Raw genomic sequence first — 15,885 nt, 5'->3', positions numbered from 1 at the left:
AGTGACAGATTTATGTAAATAATAATAAGATGTAAGAACATTTATTAAAAAGACACATTAGCTATGGGGATGCTTGCAAAAGTGGATCTCTAACTTGAGTCAATTGCAATATTAGACCCCTTTTTCTCTCTCCAACATTTGTCACTTTCTCCCTATTAAATCCTTGTCCATTCATTGTATTCACAAAAATGCCATTATTTCTGAATATTTGAATTTCTTGCGAAAATGTTTATTACATTCATATCCTCGTCTTCTTCTTTTATTTACGGTTGTGCCACCGCCATCAATTTTCCATATACCATGAACAACCAAATTTGAAGCTCTTAAAGCTTTAACAACCTGAATTTGTAAGCTTAAATAACACCCAATGCTATGAGAACTTCAGTTTCTTCCATCTCCTCTCCATTTTGATCCAAGAAAATTTATAAGTGCATTCATCTTGTTATATGTCATGATTCTTGAATATTGATTAAATTGGTGCTGAGTTTCTTCTGTGGTGACGAAAGACGACGTCCTCGGTGCTTGACATTGCAAAACAACCACCGATAAGGTTATTTTCCGGTAGATTTCGTGATTTTCCTTGATTTTTTGCAAAATTAGACTTCATTTGTTAGTCTAACCGTCATAATATCATGTAAAATCTATTATGTGGTCAATTTTGCAATTAAAAATTTATCGAGTTTCAAGCCCGTAAACTAAAATTTCAGTCTCCTTAATTTCATTTGAAAACAAAAAAATATGGTTTAGACTGCATTATAATATTTCCAACGGATACTTCGTGTGCAGTCTACTAAGGTGTATTTTTGCAATTGACCAAATTCTTGACTTTTTAGTTATGACTGTTGGATGAAGTCTTCTTCCGATAATAAAATAGTAGACTTCTATAATGGCTATTTTTGGATTTGACCATAATATAAAAGCATTGACCGTAATATTATTGAAATAAAATTAATTAGTTGACTGCAAAAGAAGTCTACTAATTAAAAAATTAAAAAGTTGGTCAACCCCAAAAATGACCACAGCAGACTGCAAACGAAGTCAACATTCCTGGAGACTTCGTACGTAGTCTACTTGGGGAAAATCAAACTTGGTCAATTGCAAAACTAACCACAACGAAGTTTACTTTTTCTAGTTGACGGATAGATGAAGTCTACTTGTCAGCTAGAAGTCTACTACCAAGTCAATGGTTTGGTCAATTGCAAAAATAACCAGAGTAGACTGTAATCAAAGTTAACGGGTTGAAACTTCCTAAGAAGTCTACTCTGTTCTATGTTTTTAATTGCAAAACTGACCAAAAAATTAACAAAGGAAGACAACAAAAGAAGTCAACTATTCTAGTAGACTTCGTTCGGTGTCTGTTTTATTAAATTGTAATTGCAAAAATAGACCACACAAAATAGACTTCGAGTTAAAGTCTCTGCGTAGAGGCTTGTTGATGTCTACTCGTTTGACATCAACATGAAGTCGGCAAAATTTGTAAACCAATTTATTGCTCACTGGTGAATAATTTTTAAGATTTTCTTGTTATATTCTTTGATATATGTTATGTACTTGCTTCTATATGTTTTTGATATGATTATATATTATACATATGGAGAAATCAAGTTTGGAGTTTTCTTAGGTAGTTAGGTCATTATGTTAGACTTATTTTTGAAATCAACGTGTCGGAGTCATGTGTGAAGTTTGTATAATTGAAAATTTTTATATAAATTTTTTTTTGATTTTTTAGTTGGCGGCGACAAATTCATAGTGGGCTAGACAACACATTCACACAATTAATATTCATTTTCTTTTTTTATATTGATATATAAGTTAAACTTTTTCTCCAACAATTCTATCTCGAAGACTCTAACTGTTAGAAGTTTACCGACAGATGCAAGTACCATATGTAATTTTGAATGTGAAGTCAGTTGATCAAATTGCATAATTATAATAACCTAATTTAAATTAATTAATGATCGTGCATCAACATTGTTGCTAAGCAACACTTTATCTAACCATGGATTTTGTACAGCTCTGAAACCAGTTTCTAATAATGCGATTATACGTCTGTATTTGTATATAGAATCCTAGAGAACAAAAGATAGCTCAAACGTTGACCAATGTTGCTAACAGAAATTTATTTGGATTTGGTTTACAATGTCACATGCCCTTTTCTTAACTTAAACAATGGAAAGCTTCCATAACCATCAGACAATGTATCTTAACCTTACACAACGAAGATAACTATAATAAATTAATAATCGTGTTGCTTTCTGCTAAAGTTTGTTTGTAAATGTTTTGAATAATGGTGAAGATCCTTGAGCATCCTTAGTGAATAAGGGGGTCTTGCGTGAAAAAGAACTGCAAAAAGGTTGCGATATGGGTCATTACATATTCACAGTCCCAAAGTATTCATCAGATATGAAGAGAAAGAAGCAGCTGGGCCTCAGTTCAAGATGGATGAAAAATAGAATTAGCCACACACACACGCACAAGATGGATGAAAAATATAAACTTTCAGCAACTTACAACTTCATATGTTTCCATATTTACGGCTTTACACACACTACCACACCAACCTCAGTTCGTGAACCTTAATCCTCACTACAAAAACAAACAAAACAAAAATTAATAAGAATTAATTCTCTTGGTTTCTGTCTCAGTCAATTCGTCGAACACCTTGTGTGCACAGAGAACTCTAAAAACAGAACCCCTTATGTTTTTTACAATACTTTCTCCATAACCTAGAACGTACACATATATGTGAACTTTGAACTTCCTATGAACAAAATTATGCTAAATCAGACCTTTGCAATCATCACATCACCAAACAACTTGCTTGGCTCCTCGTCGTTTCTCACTACAAGCTGAAAGTGACAGATCCAATTTCCAAAACAACAAACCAGTTAAAAATTAGGGGTTTACGAATTTTAAAATTGAAAGAACTAAGAGCGAGGGGATTATTACCTCGACGGCGAAGTATTCCAAAACGGCAGCTAAGTAAACCGGAGATCTGGCCCCAACACGTTCGACTTTTCTGCTTTTCGATTTCACCTTCTTGGCAACGCCAGATCCAATAGAGAAGAGAGTGAAGAAAGAGCTGATGATGTCGCCATTGAAATGGTGGTGAAGTAAGGCAAAAACGCAGCTAGGGTTTTTGGGAAACAGAAGAGAAAGAGTTAAGAGAAGGATTGCGAGAGAGAGAGAGGCAGAAGGTGGAAGAGGAAGAAACTAAAGTTATTAGGGTTAGGGTTAGTGAAAATTATGTATATATAATTCGGTTAATTAAAACCGATTGGTTATATGCCCCGCCAAATCGAACCGAACCGGAAATCAAATTACCAAATTAATTTCGCCAATCAGTTTGTTGATCCTCTCACATATGCTGCCAAAAACCGAATATTTTGGTTTAATCGATTTGGTTTTCTCGGTTCTGACCGAACGCCTATGACTATTATTAATAGTTGATGGCATTACAAAGTCAATCACCAATAGTCTACAGAGAAGTCTACTTAAGCAAACTCTAAATCAAATAATTTTAACCTAATCAGTCTTTCCTCCTTTAATTTGACTAGTTTATATGTAAATTTATTTTATTTCAATGCATGAAGTCTATGTGGTTATTATTTGGTCAATAGGTTTACTAAATTATTTTTATAATTTTTTTAATTAAAATTTAAACTATAATTAAGGAGTAGACATATTTTTATGTCTTCCATTTGACGTCAATTTGAAATCCACCATAAAGAAATCTATTGCAGACTTCCTCGGGTTACATCTTTCATTTTAGCTTCTGTTTTTTGTTTGCTCGTAAGGGAGTCAACTGTAATTTCAGCACCCTTAGTGGTTATGTTTCTCAAATATCGAATATGGGGTCTACGTTTTCATTCAAATGCAAATAAAAGTACAAAAAATGCAATTGTCCCTTAGCTATGTGAGCACGACACATCAGCTTTTGTGTGAGAGTGATTCTCTATTAATATATATAGGAGATTAATTTGAATATAGTTTTGTGCAATAATAATTTAAACTGATAAAAACGGATTTTATGTGATAAATAGTTTAAACTGAATATATAACTCCAATTGATGAAAATTTTGGATAACTGACAATAATTGTGAAAAAATAAATTAATCAACTGCAACCCAATGTGTGTAAACCAAACTGTACCGAAAGTCTGAAATAAACAAATATATATATATATATATATAAAATAAAATTAATTTATATTTCTTGTATGATTTTATGACTGGTAAATCCAGCAAAGACATATGAAATTGCTTGATCGAAGTTATATATGAGAAGGTCAATGAATTATTTAGGGGGGGTGTATTGAAACAATGATTTTGGAAGATTTTATGGGATTTATGAAATTTGGAATTTTGATAGATTTTAGGGAAGTTGATATGATTTATGGTAAAAAAATTTCAAATCCCAACTAAAACCATGAGATTTGGATTTCTGTATATTTGACTAAACAAATCCTCTCAAATCCTCCAGAATCTCTAAGAGGGGGTTATTGGTTCTATGATTTTAGTGGATTTGGAAATTCAGACAAAAATCATGTGTTATTCAATCATTAATTTTAAAATACTTATCAAAATGATGTGTTATTGGTTCTATGATTTACAAATACTTGTTAAAATCCTATGTTATTCATTTAATGATTTGTTTTTGGATTTCAAAATCCACATTATGTTTTAAATGGATTTGAAAGTGTAAAATAGAAGGATTCAAATCCAAGGATAAAACATGTTATTTGAAAATCCATGTGTTTTGATTTCTAGAATTTACAATTCTATATGGATTTAGAAATCACTTCTCCAATAACATCCCCTAAAACTTATTAAAATCCAAATTCACAAACTGTTTTGAATGACAGTGGATTTTAAAGTAGATTTTTTAATCATTAGTTCAATAACAGTGAATTTCAGAAAACTTTTTAAAATTCATGATTAAATAACATAGGATTTGTAACTTTTACAAAAATCACCTAAAATGTCAAGTTGAATACACCCCTGCATAGCACAGACAATGCTAATGAGTTTATATTTCTTGTTTTTTTAAATATAACTCACTTTCCATATTACTGTATCTCTTCTAGTACGTGACGACCTTAAAAGCTTAGAAACCATTATATGTTTTCGAATGGAAATTTACGTGCACCCAACTACGTCTAAGTCTAACCACATTCTTCCCGACCAGAAAAATTATTTTTGGAAAGAATTCCGCTGCGGCTAGCCGCTAGGACTCAACCCAAGTAAATTCACTATTTAAATATCAACATTTCCTTTTTCGATTAGACCCTTGTGAAAAGTTCTAATTAAACACGTTGATTAGATCAAAGGACGCTGTTCGTTTTAGGCTATAATAAGACTTATAGCATGCGGTCTCGTACTTTACCGTTTTGGGTAACCAAATAAAATAACAAATTAGCGTCCAACCGGAAATTAATCAATTATACTATTTATACTATACTCCATTTTTATATGTTCAAACATTAGACTTTGGCTCGACGAAAAGATGTTCACAAATAGATCCCGTAGCATCCAAGATAATGCTTGTTTAGAAATATATATACACACATCTTTATCACACACACACACAAATATATACGTACAACCCCAATGGGTTTTTTTTGTCTTTCTTAAGTTTTCTAAAAGACACGTTATCTTATTTTATCAGATAAACTTTTAAATCTAGGAGGTGCAATTTAACTTATTGTAATCCTTTTCAATTTTGCCTATTGGATAATGTTTATAATTATTACTACAGTATATAGTTTCACAGTTACCAAAAGTCAAAACCGTCCGTCATATCTTTTTCGTGAATTAAATTCTAGTTTGACTTTGTTACATACACTGATACACCTATATCATAAACCGAAATTACCAAACTATATCTTATCATAAAATCAACTTATTGACGATATTAAAACTTACTAAAACTTGAACACTGGAGATATCAGTATCAGTTCACAGAATACCCATTGCGTTGCATGCATATACGCATCTAGCTCACTTACACACTCCAAATATTACAATGACGTATGTGCATCATAACATAATTATGTTGGCAAATAGACAAAAGAATTTACGTAATTTTTTAAAAAAAAAATATGCGTGCGCATGTATAAATTCAAAAAATATAACTAAAACTGTGTGAAGTTATTATTTATCTTATCTTATGATTTAGAAATTGAAATACGAGAACTTTAAAAGCTATTATCATTTTCCGATGGTTAAAATAAATGTCTAATAATAAAAACCGATCGAACTTAGATAAATTTCGATTAACAAGAATGATATGTATGGACTCATGTCATTTGATGTTCTTGTATAACAATTCCTATACTATTTGTATGGACTCATTTGAAGGCACGTGATTGTACCTAAATATAACAATAAGACAGCTGATACGGTAACCAAAAAAAGTGGTCCTTGTCCGAAAAGGAATAACAACAAACAAAGCTGGTCCAATAATTTTTTTTTGTGTTATGGTTTTCTATTATTAACTCGAGAAATGAAGGTCATTTAATTACCCAAATGAACATATTACTACTACTTTTTTTTGGTTGTGAAGCCAAGGTGAACCCAAGCAAAGCAACCTAACTACTTTTGTAAATCCAAGTTAGAAACTACCAGACGTGTTTGTTATTGGTAATCATACGCACACGTGTATCACGTGCTATGCGTAATAGGGTTCAGCAAAGACAGAAACCAAAGACAATTTTGAAACGAAACGACTAAAAAACATTTTCCGTACGTGGGCACCACTTAAGATGCCATATATAAACTCCTGTTATCCTATATACAAAAGAAGCATTTGAACCTGAGTGCTAAGGTTGAACAATTATTTACATAATTAAAATTTTGTTTTATCAAAAAAGAAAACCAAAATCTGCTGAAGAAAGAAACGTGCCTATGCCTTTAAGTCAGTTCGGTGAAAAAAACTTCTCAATGTAGAAACAAACGAAGAAAATTCAAATTTGAAAGAAGATTATATAGATGATGAAATACCTTCAGAACCAATTGCATATTGAATGAATTATCTCATCAAAAACTCCTTTACAAACCAAAAGGGTGGCCTAGTGGTAGTTCAATGGGTTGGTTCTCTTGTGCCTCGGGTTCAATTACCTTTTGGATTGGAGATGCATTTTAAAAATCGAAATGGACTAAAATCTGGTTTCGGATATTGAAAAAGATTATATAGATCAAAGGTTCGGAACTTTTGCAGTTTATCAAAAAAAAAAAAAAAAAAAAAAAAAAAAAAAAAAAAAAAAAAAAAAAAANCTTACTAAAAAAAGAAGTAAAACTTTGGAACATGCTAATTAGTAGCTCTCTGTATCGAGTATCGTGTACACATATAGTGTATAGCTAAACTATGTGTCTTTAAAAAGTAACTAGCCTCTAATTGAATGTCATTAATTAAGAAGTTTAGGTTTAGTCATCATATTCTGAATATTTTATTAACTGCATAATAGTCGAATAGACCTTAACCTAACATGAACTGTCGTAGCATAATAATGTTATAATATAAAACGAATCAATATCGCAATCTAATCTATACTTTAGGTTCTACGTAGTTGTCTGTTGCGTTCTTATTATACTAGATTAAATTATTAGATTCAGTATTTAGAAGAAAATTTTATACGTGAACTGTTTTTTTTTTAAATGTTTAATTATCATAAAACATTGTTGTTTCGACTTTCGCTAACCCTTGAGAGAGCAAGCACTCACTCGCGAGTTCATCGAAAAATCTAGCAAATTCATTGTTATCTTTATGAATATTCAATATTCCATTTTGAAGCAACAATGCGGGGGGTTTTTGAATACCCCATCCACCCCAAAGAAAAAAGGTTTTATTAACTTTATAAAATAAAATAAGCAAATAATTATTTAAAAAAAAAAGTTGTTAGCTTCCATGGAATAAACTATAGTCGTTTTAGTTTTCAAGTATGGAGTGATATGAATACACATTGAAGCTATATTATTTTGCCTTCTAAGATTTACTAAGATATTTTTGATAAAAGAATATTAGTATATCACAAAAGTTAGATCCTTGGAATATTCCGTATCAACGGGTGCTTAAAAAGGGTGATTCAGATCTTCCCGATTATCATTTTGTCGCACCAAGGTTAGACAAAAGTGACATTTGACGACAACTTCATCCTTAGCCGAAAAACAAAAAACATGATTCACTAAACAAGTACTATTTTTAGTTTTACGTAGAGCCTTTGCTAATTGATATATTGAAGAAAAAACATAATTCACAAAACAAGTACTATTTTTAGATTGCGTCGAGTCTTTGCGAATTGATATATTGGGGGGAAAAATTCATAAATTACACAAATTATTTAATCAGCTATGATTCTCCAAAAACTAAATTACACGTGTTAATATAAAATTCTCTTAAGATTGGATATGTAGAAGATCTCCATTCTCCAACTTGAATTATTTTGTATACTCAAAAAAACTAGGTACTTGATAAATTCACATAAGAATTCCAATTAACTTAAAATTGTCTAACTTTTTCTTTCATTAGTCTTTTTTTTTTGGTTTGTATAAGTCCTCGAGTATTTCTCTTGTTTAGGAAATCAATTTAATAGTTTGACCAATGATGGCCAGCCACGGATGGTTGTTTAAAAAGTGTTTAAAATATACATGTATTTTAGTCAACCAAAGAGAGAGAACGAGAGATACGTTACAAATAAAATCAAGTCCATGAGGTGGGCTTGACCCACATGCATTGGAATTGTATTTCCTTCCACACGTTCATTGAGAATCTATGAGAGAGTCTACACATACATTATTTGTTTGATAACATGTCTACATCATTTCATAACCATGGTTAATTATGCCTGGTCGTTCAGTTTTAAAATTTGTGCTTCAATCGTATGGAATAGTGTTGTTTCTGTTGTATAAACAATCCGCGATTTCAAAAATAATAACGTGAGTCGTAAAACCATATTCTTTATTTTGATAATTTTCTAATGGACAATTTATATCACAATTCTCCAGATGTTATTATTCCAAATGAATCGGTGAGGATCTAAATCGAATCGTAGTGTCAATAAATAAATTTGTCATAATCAAATTAATACTAGTACTATATGTTACTCCCTCCGTTTCAAAATATAAGATGTTTTAGAGAAGTTTTTTGTTTCATAATATAGAATGTTTTTAAGTTTCTATGTAACTTTTACATTAATTTATTATTTTATATTATGCAGTATTGTTTCTGATTGGTTGAACTTGTTAAAAATAAAGATTTTTTAATCTGCATGTTTTAGTTAAAACATTATATATTTTGAAACGGAAGGAGTTGTTGAACTCCCTTGGTGAAACCAACGTCCAAATTTATGGTTTATTTATACCGGTGTATACCCACAAAATCTATCCTATCCTTGACTAAATAATAACGTCCAAAATAATTTGTCGACGCATAAAAATAAGTCAACAATTTTGACAATCAAAATATAAGAAGTTACAGTTCTTAAATATTATTATGTAAATAAGTGACTTTCTTTATTTTTTTATTCTCTACGTTCTTGACGAAAATTCTAAACCGTGAAGATTTTTCTGTTGGGCCTACGACTAAAAGTAAAAAATACAGATTTGAACGCACTTCAGAAATAAAAGGCCCAATTAGAGTTCAGTTTGATAATTGGTACCATTCATTGAAGTAAACAAAAGAATAGACGATGTACCGCCGCTAGTTGCACTTGATGACCGACCATTACCGCTGTTTGGTTTTATACGATATGGAACCAACACACTACAGTATATCTTCAAAAGTTGAGTTACCTTTGGAACATGAACAACATAGATTCTTTTCACTTTGTCTTTGCCTATGTTTTCGAATCTTAGACATGACATGTTAACTCCCATTGCTAAAATGAAGTGTAAACTTTTATCTTTATAGATTCTTTTCTTTCGATTTGGCTTGCTAATGTCACACACATTTGATTGATACATTTGGTTGACAAGAAAACGGAACTGAGATTGTATACCGTAATGCATTTTCTCTAACAAATTGGTTTCATTGATCACGATATTTATCATACTGATTTTGTGTTAGTCGTTGCTACATCACCATCTAAATTTAAATCCACGATATACATTTTATTAACAAAAGAAATACTAATATAATCATATGAAAATATTTTGTTCATTTTCTTTGTATTATGTTTGAAATTTGGTTTCCATTAGATTTAGTGTAACGTATACCAAACTTCCCAATCACTATAGTATCCAAAATTACAAAATAAATCACTAGTATCCACAATTGCTCCTACTACCTAAACGGCTAAACTTAACCTAGTCTAGGTTCCAAAGATCCTGCATCTAATTACATACTAACACAAGTCGCTTCCTCCATTAATAATGATCAACTTAGGCATCTACGAACCTAACATTTTCCCTTTAATTTTTCACAGATGACAATGTTCAGCAATTATAGAAAAATCAAAACACACATCTTCAACGACAAACTCAAAAATCGTTCAAATCATGGATCAATTATCAAATCAAAGCCAAATAACAACAAAGAGTCTTGAGTCTAATACGTACACATTACATCAAAAACTAATATTCAGATTCCACATTTCTTCTTCTCAAATGTTTACATACTACTACAGAGAGCAAGAGAGAATGATAATAAGAGAAGAGAGAACAGTACCAGAGATATCATCTTCAAATGTCTAAGTTCTCCAACTGAATGTTACTCTTAAGAGGCACGTAATCTCCAAGATACCCACCAAGATGATCATACAAAGCAGTCTTATCGATGGTCTGATGATGATAACTCTTGCAAACGTAGTAAAACACACTCTGAACAAGCAAACCCACAAGATTAACCATCACAAGAACACCAACTAGCAAACCACCAACCAAAGTCCTAGTGAAAGTTCCATACTTCCCTCCACCATGAACCACAACAGCTCCAAAGACAACTCCAATCAACCCACAGAGCAAAAGGTAAACAAAAACTAAACCCATAGCCATCTTAGTCTTCCCTTTAAGCAACTCATAAGCTTTCCTCATAGCTGCAAGTCCATAAACCGGTTCAAGAACAGAGATCACACTACCTAAATGCCATAAAGCAGTGAAAAACACATGAACACCAAAGTAGAGAACAGAGATAATGATTCCAGCTACAATAGCTAAGCCAACACTGTTCAGATCAAGAGCAACGAGGAGAATCACAAGGAAGACAAAGAACACAGCGTTGTAACCAAACATCAACAGAGCAACCCAAAGGAAAGTGAAGAAGAGACGTTTAAAGACTTTGGGAATCGCTGAGAGAGTCGAGGAGAAAGAAACTGGCTTCCCTGTGTAGAGAGAAGCGACGGTGAAGACAACAGCAGCGGTGGAGAGGAGAGAGAAGGCGAAGAGGAAGATCAAGTAGCTGAACTGGAAGATCAAGAGAACGGTCCAATCGTGACGTGAGCGATCTGAGTTCGGTGGGTCGGATTTGTCGAGTTTGGCTAGGATTGGTTGAGTGAAGAGGGAGTGAGCGAGGATGGCGAAGGAGAGAGGGAAGATTAAAGATAAGGTTATGAGGTAGAAGGTTCTTGGAGATCGTTTCTTGATTGAGATTGATTCTTGAAGTAGTTGAGGGATGGTCAAGAACTGAAGCTCTTCTGGTTGGAGATCCATGGTTGGTGAGTTTCTTTGATCGTAGAGGGAGAGGGAGAGATGAAGGATCACCGACGGGTCAATTTGGAAATCTGAGAAAAGATGAGATTATTTAGTTTCTTTCTTTGTTTGGTGTTGTTAATATCAAGAAATGAGGATAAAGACTTTGTTGGAAACTTCTGGGAAACTCTTAAAAACACGTTTAAGTTTTTGACTAGTTTGTATTGTACCAAATCTTTTTCTTTTTTTTTGGTAATTAAGTTTTGAAATAATATTTTGGAAATATTACACACTTTTTAATTTAAGGAATAATAATATATGTAGTTTGGTCAAGTTTTATGAGCACAACTCTTTGTGCATGATCTCTGAGACGCAAAATCATGAATCAGGGCTTGAAGACTTTTTTTTTTTTTTTTTTTTTTTTTTTTTTTTTTTTNAATTCTTGGTAAGACTTTTCATTTTTGTAATACCAACTATTGTAATATATTTTTAGTTAATTTTTAACTATGTATATTATTTATGTACGTATTAACAATATTTTAAGTTTAAGGAATGCAAACACGATTTAACTTCAACGACATAAAAAAAAAAAAAAAAAAANACTTCAACGACATATCAGAAATGTTGTGATCTGATATATTAAAATTGTGATGGTTTGGTATTTCGATCGTATGTGTGGTTATACTACTACTATCTATGTGCTTCCATATTATAATAGGAACAAGTTTCTAGAAAGAGCAAACAGAGAAATTAATTAACGATCTTAAAGTTTTGAATTGATAAATGCCTAATAGGTTTTGAATGTTATGAATTACACTTTATTTTACAGGTTTTTATTTTATTTACAGATTTTAAATTTTAGAAAAAAAAGAGTAATTAATTCAAGGAATAATGGTTACTTCTACAGTTCTACTGAATCGGAGGTGCAGAGAAGTCACATGGACCGATGGTCCCAACTGTTAAATGTCGATATCAACTTTATAATTTCAGGATTCAAACATATTAAACATCAATTTGGATATTTAATAAACTGCAACAATATTTTTGAGATTATTATTGAACTTATAGCTTCTTTTTTTGGTTTAGTTGAATTTTTAACTTTAGTAAAGTCTTTACGTAAGGAAAATAGAACTAACAGTCAAATGTTGGTGTATAGGCACTAATCCTATACAGTACACACATATACATGTAACACTTTTATTTAATTATACTTTCAAATTTCAATACCGTATAAATAAATCTAAATGGATAAATCCTAATTGGTTATATACTTATATATATACTTTCAACTTTTGTTTTGCTTTACTTAAACTTTTAAACGTTGTACAAAGAACTGTAACAAGTGCACAAGACCGGCCGGTCTAATTAATTGAACATGTTCAAAATACCATTCTTATTTGATGAGTCTCCCAAACCGGGTTAGATCAAAGTACCATTTAGTAATTGCCTTCGAATTTTAATTGATCACCTATAGACAATAACTTAAAAAAACACTTGTAACATCAAAAAGGTTCCGTAAATATCACATATATACATAGAAAGTAGCAGTACGACTATATATAAACAGCATCAATCGTTCCATCTCAAGGTTTCATTGACTAAAAAGAAAAAGGAAACCACCTTTCTTCTCTTTTCTCTTTCTCTCTCGTTTAGCATTCTCATGAAATTAGAATTTTAGAAAGATAGATCGATGAGGAAAGGTAAGACAGTGATAAAAAGGATAGAGGATAAGATAAGGAGGCAAGTGACATTCGCAAAGAGAAGAAAGAGTTTGATAAAGAAGCACATGAACTCTCTGTTCTGTGTGATGTCCCCCTTGGTCTCATCATCTTCTCTTACTCCAACAAGCTCTATGATTTCTGCTCAAACTCCACCAGGTTTCATTTATATATTTTCACTAATATGTATATAATTGTAGACTCATACATGTGTACGTGTTTTTGTTTTGGTGGAACAAACAAGAAAATGAATCCTCTTTTTTATAAAATAGACAAAATTTTTGAGTTTCTTGATGTTATCATCATCACTTGGTTTCATTGTAGTGTTGCATCTTCTATTTTTTATGTGCACTCTTACGCTAGTTTGAAGTGTATTCAATAATTTTGTTTTTCTATAACATATTACATATATATAATTGATATTTTACCGAATTTATATGCTTCCTTGGCTTGATTTTGAACTTTTTTTTATATAAAAAATTCAATCAATGAATTAAGAGATCGTTTTCTAATATTTAGCCATGTCTCAGGGTTTAGTTCTAAGGAAAGCTATGATCTTTTTAATGTTGATCCAAAAAAGTTTCCTTGTTAATGAATATAAAAAAAATAACACATCATTATTAACAATTTTCTGTATTCCATTACTTAATTTCCTAATTTTTTATTTTGTTTTTTACAACATATCATCAGCATGGAGAATCTCATCATGAGATACCAAAAGGAGAAAGAAGTTGGTCATACCTCTGCAGATCACAGTTTCCACCCTGCAGTAATTAATTTTCTTCCAGTTCCATGAATTATTATTAATTATCTTCACATGCTAAAATTCTTATAGGATAAATATTAATAATAAAAATTAAATTTCTTATAAACATATATAGGATCAGTGTTCAAACTGTGACAAGACAAAGGAATCAATGATGAGAGAGATCGAGAATCTTAAGATGAATCTTCAGTTGTACGATGGACATGGCTTGAATCTCTTAACCTACAACGAGCTCCTTCAGTTTGAACTCCATCTCGAATCATCTCTTCAACATGCCCTACAACGAGCTCCTTCAGTTTGAACTCCATCTCGAATCATCTCTTCAACATGCCCTACAACGAGCTCCTTCAGTTTGAACTCCATCTCGAATCATCTCTTCAACATGCCCTACAACGAGCTCCTTCAGTTTGAACTCCATCTCGAATCATCTCTTCAACATGCCCGAGCTCGTAAGGTATATATTTATACACACACACTCTATAAATGACATCCCCTATATAATAAAACGGGAGTACACAACATTATTTTATAGACTATATAATTTTAATAAGTCGGTTATAAATAGGTTATACATTAATTGGTTATAAGTTAAATAGTGGATGCAACTTTAATTTATTTCTGAAAATCTTAAAGACAATATTCTAAAGAATCATTTGATATCATCTAACTTACCATATTAATTTCGTTTATTAAATTATATTTTATAAAAAATTATAATATAAATAAAATGAATTTCAACTCGTGCTCTAGCACGGGTCTTAATCTAGTTTATTTATTAAATGAAAAGTATGTCTAAAGTACAGATTTTGGTGAAAATTGAACCCGTACTTAAAGTTTAAACACAACATAACACACTCTATATATAGATTTGTCTTTTGTTAGAATGGTTTTACTAATTTTAAAGTAAATGGTTCTAAACTCTTGTGTTTATTAAAGGGAATTATGCAGTGTGAGTTTACGCAACAACAAACAAACAAGCTTAAGGGAAAGGGAAAGGTTAGTTCTTGTCATTGGTAATATAATTCCCTCTGAACTAAATCTGATAATAGTCATTGTTTAACATTCGAAGGTTTATTATAATATAAATAACCATATATTTTCAAATGTTCTCATTACATTTTTTTTTAATTTTTTCTATAGGAAACAATATTCATGGATGATGAAACCCAACATTTTCCCGATCCGGTACATGCATGCCTTTGCGTGTGTATAATATAAGAAATATATCATGTCTTCATTTTGTATATGTGTATGTTATTGTAAGCTTTTTAATTAATATAAATGTCGAAAACTAAAAAAAAAAAACTCTTTATTTTTGCACTTTATTATGAAGGGGCAAGGAGGAAGCTCTTGGGAGCATCTGATGTGGCAAGCAGAGAGACAGATGATGACTTGTCAAAGACAAAACGATGATGATGACGTCACACGCCAGCAACTGCAAGTGAAGGAGGAGTTCCTTTTTGACGGTGAGGAAGAACAACAACAACAACCCACCGGTGCTCTTCGGCTCCTCCAGCTGCCACAGCCATCATCATCATCACAACCACCCCTAAACCAAGGCCCATATAACTACTACTAGTCTACCTCTCATTCTCATAGTTATCAAACTCTCTCATAGTCATAGGCTCATGAAATTACGAATGGACCCGGTCTGATTTGGTATGATTCGGTTATTGATATCAGACAGTTAATTTCCGGTTATTAACCAACAAACACATTGAAATTTCGGGTTGGTTTAAGGAAATGTTTCTCTGTTTTTTTTTTTTTTTTTTTTTTTTTT

The 15,885-nt window shown here is 31.6% G+C and overlaps 1 protein-coding gene and 1 long non-coding RNA gene across 2 annotated transcripts; both read right to left on the bottom strand.

Annotated features, from left to right (window-relative positions):
* Nucleotides 2,104–3,213, bottom strand: LOC104741706. Its single transcript, XR_760359.2, has 4 exons — nt 2,950–3,213; nt 2,790–2,849; nt 2,512–2,586; nt 2,104–2,343 (listed from the first exon to the last, which is right to left on the bottom strand). It is a non-coding gene; the product is annotated as an uncharacterized LOC104741706 (long non-coding RNA).
* LOC104741705 lies at nt 10,481–11,780 on the bottom strand. Its single transcript, XM_010462610.1, has one exon. It carries the CDS (start codon nt 11,640–11,642, stop codon nt 10,677–10,679), a length of 966 nt encoding a protein of 321 aa, XP_010460912.1. The 5' UTR covers nt 11,643–11,780; the 3' UTR covers nt 10,481–10,676.

This window comes from Camelina sativa, chromosome 14 (genome assembly GCF_000633955.1).
Source record: "Camelina sativa cultivar DH55 chromosome 14, Cs, whole genome shotgun sequence".
Lineage (NCBI taxonomy): Eukaryota > Viridiplantae > Streptophyta > Magnoliopsida > Brassicales > Brassicaceae > Camelina > Camelina sativa.
Note: the sequence above shows the minus strand (reverse complement) of the source record. Positions and strands in the feature narration are given on the sequence as shown.